The 12491-nt window shown below is 38.5% G+C and overlaps 2 protein-coding genes across 2 annotated transcripts; both read left to right on the forward strand.

Moving 5' to 3' along the window:
* Window positions 1-532: 532 nt before the first annotated feature.
* LOC116194100 (probable prolyl 4-hydroxylase 9) lies at window positions 533-4187 on the forward strand. Its single transcript, XM_031522820.1, has 8 exons — window positions 533-943; window positions 1264-1383; window positions 1742-1899; window positions 2174-2276; window positions 2877-2972; window positions 3465-3530; window positions 3617-3736; window positions 3905-4187. The coding sequence occupies exons 1-8, from the start codon at window positions 833-835 to the stop codon at window positions 3992-3994; spliced, it is 864 nt and encodes a 287-aa protein (XP_031378680.1). The 5' UTR covers window positions 533-832; the 3' UTR covers window positions 3995-4187.
* A 2485-nt stretch (window positions 4188-6672) lies between these two features.
* LOC116193590 lies at window positions 6673-10949 on the forward strand. The gene is given in 6 exon segments (XM_031522330.1): window positions 6673-6976; window positions 7501-7656; window positions 7750-7922; window positions 8081-9545; window positions 9547-10398; window positions 10516-10949. Coding segments are annotated over 6 exon segments (2847 nt in total). The 5' UTR covers window positions 6673-6832; the 3' UTR covers window positions 10573-10949.
* The last annotated feature ends 1542 nt before the right edge of the window (window positions 10950-12491 follow it).

A 12491-nucleotide genomic window follows, 5' to 3' on the forward strand; every position in this document is an offset into this window, starting at 1 on the left:
TATTATATGCAATAAATATGTTAAATTCAATTGTGATGTCAAAATTTTAAAAATTCATCTAAAAATAATCATTCTAAATAATAACCGTCCATCATACGGGTAAAAAAGTTAGTGAATCAATAAGAAAATGAAAAGGAAATTAATTAGGCTTTGTTTGGTTTATGAATAATAATCAAACTTTACTCTACTCAACTCTATTCTTCTCCAAATTTAACAATATAATAATTTTTATTTTATTTTTTTTATTTAATAAATAATACATTTTTACTCATACTTTTTTCTAATCATTTTTTAATTTTCATTTAATGATATTTTCTCATTTGTCCTTTTTTCTAATCATTTTTAAAATTAATTTTTACTAATAAATTATCCATATATTTTTACATCTATATATACATACATATATATATTTTTAAAATTAATATATTTATAATATTTATAATTATTATACAAAATCAAGTTTGGTTGGATAATTATCCAACTCGAAAACGAAATGCAAGCTTATTAGCCCCCAGAATATAAAATGACATGAAAAGCCCGACGGGGAAAGCTCTCCCTATCTCTTTACGACTGCGCAAAGCAAAGGGCAGACGGACAGGTTCAGTAGTACAGAAAACCCCCTCCCGCCATTAACGCGCTCTCTCCTCTTCTCTTCTGCGCTGCAACTCACCTCTTCCATCCGCCTCCATCGAATGCCAGATATAAACTATTGAGAATTTGCCAACACGACACGTGAAACTCCTCGACAACGAAATCAAAGCATTGATCTTCAACCTGCAGATTCCATCAATTCAAAATCTTACGCAGGGAGGGACCGGCTGTACCCTTACAGATGAGAAGCAAGGCGAAGAGCTCCATACCCAAGCTAGGGCTCCCACTCCTCGTCTTCTCGTGCCTCTGCTTCTTCATCGCCGGCTTCTTCGCTTCCATTATCTTTTCTCAGGTTCCTTTCCCCCCTGCTTGCGTTGATTGAAAGTGTTTGACGGATATACGCTTCTTCTTAACCAAGACAATTTAGGGCAGGGAAATTTTTAAAAGTGGGTTTTGAATTTGATGGCGGCATTTGTTTGTGGCCATTCGAATTTTCAGCCCATATTTTGATTTGTTTATTGCCCGATTAGTGGGAGAGAGATGCTCGAAGTGACGGTCGTGCTACTATTGCCTTTACTATCATCTTGCAGGGGTTTCAGCGAAATGAAATGCAGATGTTGAAATTTATCAGCTTGATTGAGTTGACCCGTCTGTTGCTGATGGCATTTGCAGGATGCGCCCGCTATAAACTCGAGGCTGAGAATGCTTGAAGTAGTGACTGAAGACGGTGTTCACGAACCGATGCAGCATGGTGAAACTGGTGAACCTTCTGTCGGATCGATCCCTTTTCAGGTCTTTTTTTTTATTCTGTTTATCGAGGTTCTGTTTCGTTTGCTATGGAAGAGTTGGGTGATATTTTTAGAGGCTGGTTTTATTAATAGGCAATATTGATTGGTTATGAAGTTGATCAAACTTCGCTAGGTGCTTGTGGAGAATTTGGTAACCAGGAATCAGTAGTGTCCAAGTGTCACTTTTTGAACTATCGTAATCGATATTAGACTCGTGCTAGAAGTGGAGAAAGATTAGAATATGGCATTAGTTCATCCAATTTAACACTACTCGAGATTTTGGAGCGCTTGAACTTGCATGTTACATGTTTAAGTAAACCAACAGCCAATACTATATCATGCTGTCTTGTTACTTGAAACAGGTTTTGAGTTGGAAACCCAGGGCTCTTTATTTTCCGAACTTTGCGACTGCAGAACAATGCCAAGCTATTGTGAAAATGGCAAAGGCACACCTGAAACCATCACTTCTGGCTTTGCGGGAGGGAGAAACAACAGAGAACACTGAAGGGATTAGGACAAGGCATGCCTGTTACTCATGTTTTTCCTTGAGGATTGGTCTATTGTGATCTCAGAAATTTTGATGAGATGCTTTTCACTTTACATTATTCAATGACCCTTCAACCTGTTATGCCAATGTAATTGCCCGTAAAATGATGAATTGTATCAGATGAGACAATCTTTTGCTGCTCTACTTCTTTTCAACATAGAGTTGGGCCTTTTCCCCTTCTGGTGAGGCATAGACATGTAACAGTTATATGATTGATTTTTTTTCTTTTCTTTTTATTCTTTAGCAGTTCGGGGACATTTATTAGTGCATCAGAGGATCAGACTGGAACTTTGGATTATATAGAGCGAAAAATTGCTAGGGTTACAATGATTCCAAGGACACATGGAGAGGTAAGCATGATCTCATTTCTTGTGTTGCAAGTTTCACTAGTGGGATGAAATAGTTTTAGACTTGCATATTCTTCTATGGAGAATTGATTTGTCCTGCATGGCATGTGTCCAATGATCAACATGGTTTTCGTTTTCCCTCTTTTTTCTCAGATATAAGTGGTGATTTCCTTTAAGTTGGGCAAAATAACCCCACAGTTTGGCCAAGCTTAGCACTCACCCAAGAGCAAAAACCTAAAATAGCCCATAAACAAGTGGGCAAAGAACAGAGAATTGCACCAATGTACTCGGCTAAAATGATGACAAAGACGAACATGATTAATAACAAATTTCAGTCTATTTTGACAAGCATGGGATGCAGAATAAAGTTGATGGTATTTTCTCCATTAATAACTTCATTCTAGTTAGTTCTGGTATAGGCATGTCTTTCTTCATTCATATTTTGTCTTTAATCAAATCAATTATATTTTAACACTTATTATTGTTTCATTTCTGCTTTTAGGGTGTCTGAGAATCTTTTGTTTGAAATTTGAAATAGTTGATCTTTCATTACAGGTCATCTGAGTTAAGTCTGAGTTATGGAATGATGTCGCCATATTGCAGGCATTCAACATTCTTCGGTACAAGGTGGGGCAGAAGTATGATTCCCATTATGATGCTTTCAATCCTGCCGAATACGGTCCTCAAAGTAGCCAAAGGGTACTCTTTTAACTAGCATCCTTATCATAAAATATCTTATTTACACATGTTTTGAATGTAGAATGTAAACCCAATAGAGTTGTAACTGCTGGAGAATTCACTGTTTTAGAAGATTTAAACTTTTTTTTTTCTTTTTTTTATGGATAAGTGAAGATTTAAACTTTTATTCATAGGCCGATCTTCTTGTTCAAAAGTGTTTCTTGCTCTAATGGTACTTTATGATGGGGAGCAATTCTTATATGCTTCATGAAATAGGACCACAACTCCCTTCTACTTTAGTGGCTAGTTTTACCCATTTTTTGCTCAGGAAATCTTTTCATGCATAAAAGATTGTATAGTTTCCAATGCAATATATACTGCAAGGTTTTTACCATTTTATATTCAATTGAGAGAAATGCTCGTCTTCATGCTCAGAAGCTGTAGATTTCTGCCCTTTTAGTCTGTCATTTTTCTTGCATGTTGTGATCTTTATTCTGATGCTTGTTTTCCCAGATTGCTTCGTTTTTGCTATATCTATCTGACGTAGAAAAAGGCGGAGAAACTGTGTTTCCGCTCGAGGTTCGACAATCCCTCTTTTATTTTTCTCCTTTTGCTGTCTTGACAGTCTGAACCGAGGTGGCGATTTTGATGTCCTTACTCCACAGAATGGCTTAAAGATAAATCCCGGCTTTAGTTACAAGAAGTGCACTGGATTAAAAGTGAAACCGAGGCGAGGAGATGGACTTCTGTTTTATTCTGTATTCCCCAATGGCACGATTGATCAGGTAATTGTTTCAGTCATATTACTGGCACCAAGACTCAAGTGCCCAAGTTGGCCTACCCAGTTTGATTTACGTTCTGATGTTTCGAACTTTATGTTGCTTCAAATTTTGGAATCTCATCTATTTTCAGCTCGACTTCAAATTCCTGAATCTGTTTGATCTTTTCCTCAGTCATCTCTTCACGGAAGCTGTCCAGTGATTAAAGGAGAGAAATGGGTGGCAACTAAGTGGCTTAATGATCAGGAAGAAGCGGATGAATGAGCCGCCAGTTGCCTAAATCATCTCTTAATTCTTCTTTTTTCCATACTGATGGAATGTATGTCGTTTCGAATCCTTTTCACCAAAGGCAGAAATTAGGTGCTCTTGACCTACCGGATCATACATTACTGTGTATACCGAAACTAATGAAAATATTTATGCCAACAATTTCTCGAATTGCCATATTTATTATCAAGTCATCCTATTAGGAGGTGTCGCAATGGCACTACTAAAAGTTTTGATGCATTCGATAAATTTCTGTTTGCTGGTTGGCATAATCCTCGCGGCATCATCTAAGATTGTTCAGGTTTGTCGGATATAGTTCGAAAGCATTCTTTTGGTGCTGTCTATCTTCAAAATCATGATTATTGGTTCTTTTTCATGATATTGAGATGGTATAAGATATGATCCATTGTCAAATACGATGGTAATGTTGGTCTTACTTTCCGATTGTGATGGGGCTGGATTTGGCCGTGGTAAGGCTCCCAGGAGCCTTGATGGCAGTGGCAAACCACAATCACTTGAGCTGATCGAAGAGATGTGTAGAAGCACCACGAGGTGCGCGGCTGTGTATGATATTGTTCCCAGTAGGGATGTACACGGGTATAGGATCGAATTGAAATTGATTTGAATCTACCATAATGAGATTTCTTTAAGTATTAAATCTTTTTAGATAATTTATCCAAAAAAATATTTTTAAATAAAGCTAAACTAATTTTATTGACACCATTGCTTTTGTAGCCCAATTTTTTTTTTATTTAATCAAAATGTTCATTGATACACAAAAAGCTTTTATCACCCCTCTATTCTTTTGTGATCCACTCTATTCTAATAAATTCATCAACTACATCTAATTGATTAATGGATTAATGTTAAAGGTTGCTTGCGCATTTGGACTTCTTCTTCTTTTTTCTTTTATTCCTCTAAATCATTGTGATGTCTAAATTTCATATTTTTGTTAAGAGAAAAGATAATAGGTTTTTAAACAAGTATCCGAAACGTGTGTCAGTTTTGCTATATAACATGATTTGGGGAAAAAAATATGTTTCAATTCACGTTCCAATCAACAAATATCCACATCAAAAACTAGAATCGATATAAATAATAATATTATGTGACATCCAATCTATGCTTATAGCTTGACTTTTGTAAATCTTTTTAGATAATTTATTCAAAAAAATAGTTTTAAATAAAGCTAAACTAATTTTACTGGCACCATTGCTTCTATAGCCCATTTTTTCCATAATCAATGAATGTTCATTGATAAACAAAAAGCTTCTATCACCCCTCTATTCTTTTATGATCCACTCTATTCTAATAAAGTCATCAACTACTTCTAATTGATTAATGTATTCATGTCAAGGGTTGCTTGCGCATCTGGGCTTCTTCTTCTTCTTCTTATTTTTCTTTTATTCCTCGAAATCATTGCGTGTCTAAATTTCGTTTTTTTGTTAAGAGAAAAGAGAATAGGTTTTAAACAAGTACCCGAAAATATGTGTCGGTTTTACTATATAACATAGTAGGGTCCGGATTTAAAATTAAGAATTGGTTTTATACAAGATAGAATCCGAATCTTATAATAAAGTTACGGGGTACCCGGACCAATTCACACCTAATTACTAGGACAAAACACACAATTTGGTCCCTAAAAAGTACCTCGCTGTGCAAATTAATCCTTGAAAGATTTTGATTATACAAATTGGTATTGCCATTTGAAACATTTTGATAAATTAGTCCCTCCTTGTATCTTTCTATCTCGTCCTTTACAGAAAACATTGATGTGGCCGGTTAAGTGATGAGTTGACCCAATGCCATGTTAGCCACGAAAAGTCCCAAAACGATGTTGTTTTTGTTCAAATTTAATAAAAAAAATATCTTTTTATAATAGAGAGGCAAATTGGTGGCCCATCTCCCATTATGGTGACTGTGGCCGGAACGGGAGGTGGGCCACCGATCTTCCCCTTCCTTCTCTCTCTCTCTCTCTCTCTCTCTCTCTTTCTCGAATCAAAAGTGCATGCCCCCTCCCTCTCTCTCTCTTCTGGTTCGAGATGAGAGAGAGAGAGAGAGAGAGGGAGATGGAGGGGGGCAAATTAGGGCCCTCTCCCAGCAACCTTCCCCTCGAGTAAGGTAGTCGAAGTCTCTTTTGGTTCGAGAAGAGAGAGAGATAGGGAGGGGAGTAAGCGACCTCCCTTGCCTCTCCCTCTTAGGTGAGGTCGCCAAAGGATTCTTTAGAAAAGAGAGAGACATGGAGTGGTAGATCGGGGCCCACCTCCAGTTTCGGTGACATAAAAGATTCTTTTTTTAAAATTTGAAACTAACGATGTTGTTTTGAGGTTTCTTCGTGGTTGACATAGCATTTAACGAGCCAACTCATCGCCACATCAGCGTTTTCTATTAGGATGAGATGGAAAATACATGAAGGGACTAATCTGTCGAAATGTTTCAAACGGCGATACCAATTTGTACAACCAAAATCTTTTAGGGATGATTTTTTCAAAATTTGCATCTTTCAGGGACCAATATGTGTGTTTTGTCTAATTACCGGCCACCTGGCAAACATCTTAATCCACGTGTCAATCTCGGAGGGCGACAGAGAGCTACTACCATGGGCTGCGAAGTATGGAAGTGTCGCCCACTAGTCTAAAATAAAATGACCGTTGTGCCCGATGCATACATACACTGCTCTCGTAAGTCGTAACGGCTACTTCCATTTCTCTCTTCGAAATTTCTTCCGACTGATACCTCTCTCGGCCATTTCTGGGAGTAAACGATTCCTTGTTCAACCCTTTCTCTGAAATTCTACTTCCGTTCTCGATTTCCGACTCTCTGATGATTTCGGCCATGGATTTGGGCTGCTTGGACCTCGGCTGCATCCCACTCTCGGATAAGCCAAGTCCCGATCTTGCCCCCGACGAGGGAAGAGGAAGCCCCGTCCCTTCGCCGACTGCTGTTATCACTATGAGTGCGTCCTCCAAGGCCGGAAAGGTAAGTCAACCTTCACTCTCCGATTCTGAAATTAGGGCAGGAGAATGCTTTCTTGAAATTAAGGACGAATTGGTTTGATCCCGCTTGCCTCGTAGTTTAACTTTGATTTCGCGAAACCTAACTTGCTCAGAGTTGGAGCTGCCAATTCGGCAGATTTCGGGCGTCAAAAGCCTCGATATTCATCTGAGGAGGATGACAGTCAAGATTGATCTTTTCTTTCGTTATGGCTCCATCAATTTTTTCGTAGTCACTTATTGTGCCAAGCCCGTGCATACTGTGATATCATCATGTCCCGTATTGTATGAGAAGAGACTGAAGGTGTGGTTAATTTAATTAATTAGGTGGGCAAACCGACAGTCTTCTTATGTTGCTCTGCTGAATTTGAACAGAAATTCTTGTCCGAAGCTGCATTTTTGGGTCATATCGCTTCAATTTTCGATAGCTGTTTATCCGTAGGATGACGTGATCATTCTGAATGCATCCTTGTTCAGAAATTTACTTTCTTTCCCCCCAAAATGGTGCAGAGTAAGATGATGAAGGAGACAGGCCAATCAACAAACTGCCTTAGCAAAGTCTCATCGCAAATCAGGAAGCCCCCTCGTCGTAAAACTTCTCCAGTTAATTGGTTTCCACGGAAGAAGGTGGACTCCTACTTAGAGAGGAAAATAAAGATGCTGCAGGTTGGCATCATTTCTATCTTCCCTTGATCCATTTTGAAATTTCCACTGGTATGCTAATCGGAGGTTCTCTCTTCTTTGTATCTTTAATATTAGGAAATGGACGGTGTGAATTTAACTCTCGATGAAACTCTAGGAGATGCAAATCCTCATTACTGCAGAGTTTTGAGAGAAAAGATTGCAGTAAGAGAGGCAGCACATAAGGCAATGGAGGCCCGGAAAGCTGCTTTGGTGGAAGCATCTTGGTGTCGAATACTCCGAGCAGCCAGGTGAACTTTTGAATGATCAGTACCATTTTAACTCGTGACATCAACTGTATATTATTGGATCTCAAGCTTAAGTTTTTAATGTGTAGCTCCATGAAACTTTCATGCTACAGTGTCTAAGTCGCTCTGATTGGCCCCTGCTTTCTTCATTCTTCCTTTAGGATACAAACAAAGGAAGCAGAAGCACTGTTGGAAAAGGCAGAGAAGACAGCAATTGAAGCTTTTGAAGCAGCAACAGCAGTGGGAGTGATCATGTATGATAAGCCAAACTGCCCCCAGAAGCCTTCTAAGGTTGAATTGTCTTCAGTAGAAGGAGGATTTACTACCCACACTGTGACAGCATCTTTTGAAACAGCATTTGAGGTGGACAGAGAAGTAGCAGCTGCAGTCAAAGCTGCTTTGGTTAGGCTTGCCAATTGCCCTTTCTTCAGCAGTAAAGTTGAATTTAAAGAGTTGCTGCATAAAATCAGGCAAAACCCAGACGAAGATGATTGTCATAAGGAACAGTTGGAGGCGTCTTCAGAATGTGAATCGGAGTCAGGGTCAGATTTTGAAAGAGCTTCTCTAAGCAGTTATGATCCTACTGATCTTAACTTGATTACTGAGAAACCAGTTGAAGGGACGAAACAGAGGAAATCTAAGAGAAGGCAGTCTTTTGAGAAGCTGAACACGGAAAAGATTGTTAATATGATGTTTGAGAGGCTCAAAGGTTTGCAGGAAAATGACATTTCTTCACTGGCTACAATAGTTGCAACATGTGGTTTAAATGCTGCCCTTGCTGAAGTAGAGAGCAAGAAGTCTCATGAGCCTGGGGCTTCTTGTGAGCATACCAATAATTCCCGCAGAATGTCATCATGTGGAGTGGGAAGTGGTAGAAATTATTATCTCAAAAGGTTCACAAAGAGAAGTCAAACAGAGTCTGAACTCCCGAGCCTGGACAAGTTTTTGGTCAAGCACGAGACAAAGCTTGAAAAAGAAGTCCGAGAAGCCAGGGATCATAAGAGTAACCAGGCTAGGGATGAAGCAACAGTGGCTAGTAACAGTAGTGACATAAGCGTGCACTCAGAACTTCCTGATCTAGAGAAGTTCTTAGTAAAGCATACGTCAAAACTCGAGAGAGAGGTGCTAGAAGCCAAGGCTAGTAAGACTTCTACGGATGTTAGGAAAGTCGTAGAACAAGAGGTAGGGGAAGTTTTAGATAATGGCTCTGATATGAGACGTCGGAATTCAGAGAAAGGTGTCCCCGAGGTTCCCAGCCTAGACAAGGTTCTTCTGAAACATGTCTCAAGGCTTGAAAGAGAAGTCTTAGAAGCAAGGAACAGGAGGACTGAACTTGTCGGGAAAGAAAATATGAAGTCGAATCTGGCTGACGGGGAAGTGAGGGAAGGTAGCGTTGATAAGATCTTAGTCAAGCCCGTGCACCGTCTAGAGAAGGACAAACAGCAAGCTCTTTCTTCTGGAACCAATTATGAATATCAGAAGCACCAAAAGAAGCAAGGAAGAGATGGAAATTGTGCCACCGACTGTGAGAGTTTGGACAAAGTTTTGGTGAGGCATGTGTCTCGACTGGAAAGAGAGAATGAAGATCAAACCAGAGGACTTTTTGCCAAAAGCCAAAAGGAATGATTCAAATAAGCACTCATGGGAAGAAGAAAAAGACGGCCTCGACCATATTTTCGTGAGACACAAGTCGAGGCTCGAGAGGGAAAAGGCAGCATCTCATCTAGAGCCACGAGAGGACACCAAGCTCTCGATTTCGCGTAAAGCAGCACGGGAAAATGAGTTGCAGGAAGCTTGGGGAGGTATGAGCCTGGGGAATGTCATGAGGAGCGATTCAAATATGCACTCGCAGGAAGAAGAAAAAGACGGCCTCGGCCATATTTTGTTGAGGCACAAGTCGAGGCTCGAAAGGGAAAAGGCAGCATCTCATCTAGAGCCACGAGAGGACACCAAGCTCTCGATTTCGCGTAAAGCAGCACGGGAAAATGAGTTGCAGGAAGCTTGGGGAGGTATGAGCCTGGGGAATGTCATGAGGAGCGATTCAAATATGCACTCGCAGGAAGAAGAAAAAGACGGCCTCGGCCATATTTTGTTGAGGCACAAGTCGAGGCTCGAGAGGGAAAAGGCAGCATCTCATCCGGAGCCACGAGAGGAGACCAAGCTCTCGATTTCACGTAAAGCAGCACGGGAAAAGGAGTTGCAGGAAGCTTGGGGAGGTATGAGCTTGGGGAATGTCATGAGGAGTGATTCAAATATGCACTCACAGGAAGAAGAAAAAGACGGCCTCGACCATATTTTGTTGAGGCACAAGTTGAGGCTCGAGAGGGAAAAGGCAGCGTCTCATCCGGAGCCACGAGAGGAGACCAAGCTCTCGATTTCACGTAAAGCAGCACGGGAAAAGGAGTTGCAGGAAGCTTGGGGTGGTACGAGCTTGGGGAATGCCATGAGGCCGCACCTCTCGAAACTCGAACTAGATAAAGTAAGTTCTCTTTCTCAGTTTCGGATTCGGATTTTTTTTTTACTTTACTACCAATATCCATGTACGAGGGATAACTGATTTAAAAGCTTTCTGTTGTGACTGATGTTTGTGATCAAGGCTGCCTGGATCAAAGCTGAAGAGGAGGAAAGGAGAAAAGCTCTCAAGGGGATGTAAATGCTGTGCTGTTACTCACAAACTCTCGTGTCAACCCTGTGAATTACATCAAAAAGCTCTGTGAATTGCTCACAAACACTTGTGTCAACCCTGTGAATTACATCAAAAGCTCGGTGAATTACTCACAAACTCTTACGTCAATTCTACGACAAATACCCGACTCGTCATTTTTGTTTTCTTCAAGCTGTTCAATAGAATGTTGACTATTTCTCGTGTCCCGTATTATTCGTTGCTCCCAATTACCGGTTGTTTTTAAGCTGGGGTCCTCTCAGAGGAACCGTTTATCGGAGAGTTTGATATGGACATGCACTATATATATAGCACACGAGGGAGACGCAGATAATCATGTTGAATCAGAGATTTCCTTCGAGTAAACATTACAAAGAGTTGTTCCCTTTTTTATCAAATGATGAAAAAAGTGGGCAGCTGCTTTCTGTGATTTTAGTCTGCAAGGGTCAAAATTGCATTCCACAAGTTGATCTGATGAACAAAGGTTTATAAATGGTTCAGCATCAACCGGTTTGGTTGGGTTCGGTCGGGCTATCTATATATTATATATCTATATATATACATATATCTATATAAATGTTACGTTGTTTAGAATTCTGTATTCTCCAAACAGTGATTCGTTTTCGTTTATTTTTGTTATATTTTAAAAAAATTATTTTACTTGTAACATATTCTATTCGACTTTCGATGAATAAACTAACGAAAGTAATAAGTGTGTTCATATTACTATTTCGTCTTATTAGGCAAATAAATTTTTAAGGATGAAACAAATAATAAAATTATAAAGTAATACAATAATAAATACGTTGTTTAACGATAAAGTAAATAATAATATTATAAAATAATATATTACTATATACGTTTACTCAATTATAAGGTAAATAATATTAATATGCATATTTATTTTTCTATAAATTTTACAACAAATTAATTTTCAAGAATCTATTTATCTCTCTCTATCTTTATATCTATATGAATGGTGTGCTATTTAGTGCGACATAAGAGAGAATATGATTCGAATTTCGTATTCTCGCGATTGTAATTCATTTTTGTTTATTTTTATTATATTTTTAATAAATTCATTATATATATAATATATTTTAGATCAAACAGATGATTTTCTCACATACAACATACCCCAATCTACCATTCCGATGCAAATGTTCAGATCTATTATGACATAGTCTTTTAGGATTTAAGGTAGTATGTGTACTATGCAGATTCTATACTATCCATACTTTCATTTTTTATATATATATTTTATTGAAAAAATAATAAACTTTAATTGATTTTGTCACATTTACTTGTTGAAAGTTAATTAATGTGTAGCTTTCAAATCATTTTTCACAAATTACAAAATGTGTTGTTTTTTGCCGCTTAACTAGCACATGTTAATTTTGACATTATCCAAGGAGAATGATTCCTAGGTTCATTAATTGCTTCAATTTAATTTTCACCGACTATGTAACATTGATTATCCTATTAATTTTAAATTGATCAATCTCACATAATTTCTTTCCATTAACTATCCTATATTAGTTTAAATGCCACAATAAAATATTTTCGTAATAACATCATTAATGACCATGCGTAACACGGCCATCACCCCAGTTTCATTAGTGTTTTGAAACCCATATGGGAAGTTTGCAAATATTGAATCGATGAAATTAGGTTTTTTATTCTAAGTGAGACGGTTCATAATTCTTTCCTACGCCATTGGTTAGATCTGTTCGACTTTAGCCTAAATTCACTCTTCTCTTGCTCTGGTGAATGAGTTGATCTGCTCGCTTCAATTCATCATCCTGTTTTCAGCGTCTCAGTTTACTGACAGGACGTGTGAGTAATCTTAACTTGACACACGATTTGATAACACCCAACTACAATTTCAGCAAATGCAAGCAAATGATGTC

Source organism: Punica granatum, chromosome 2, assembly GCF_007655135.1.
Source record: "Punica granatum isolate Tunisia-2019 chromosome 2, ASM765513v2, whole genome shotgun sequence".
NCBI lineage: Eukaryota > Viridiplantae > Streptophyta > Magnoliopsida > Myrtales > Lythraceae > Punica > Punica granatum.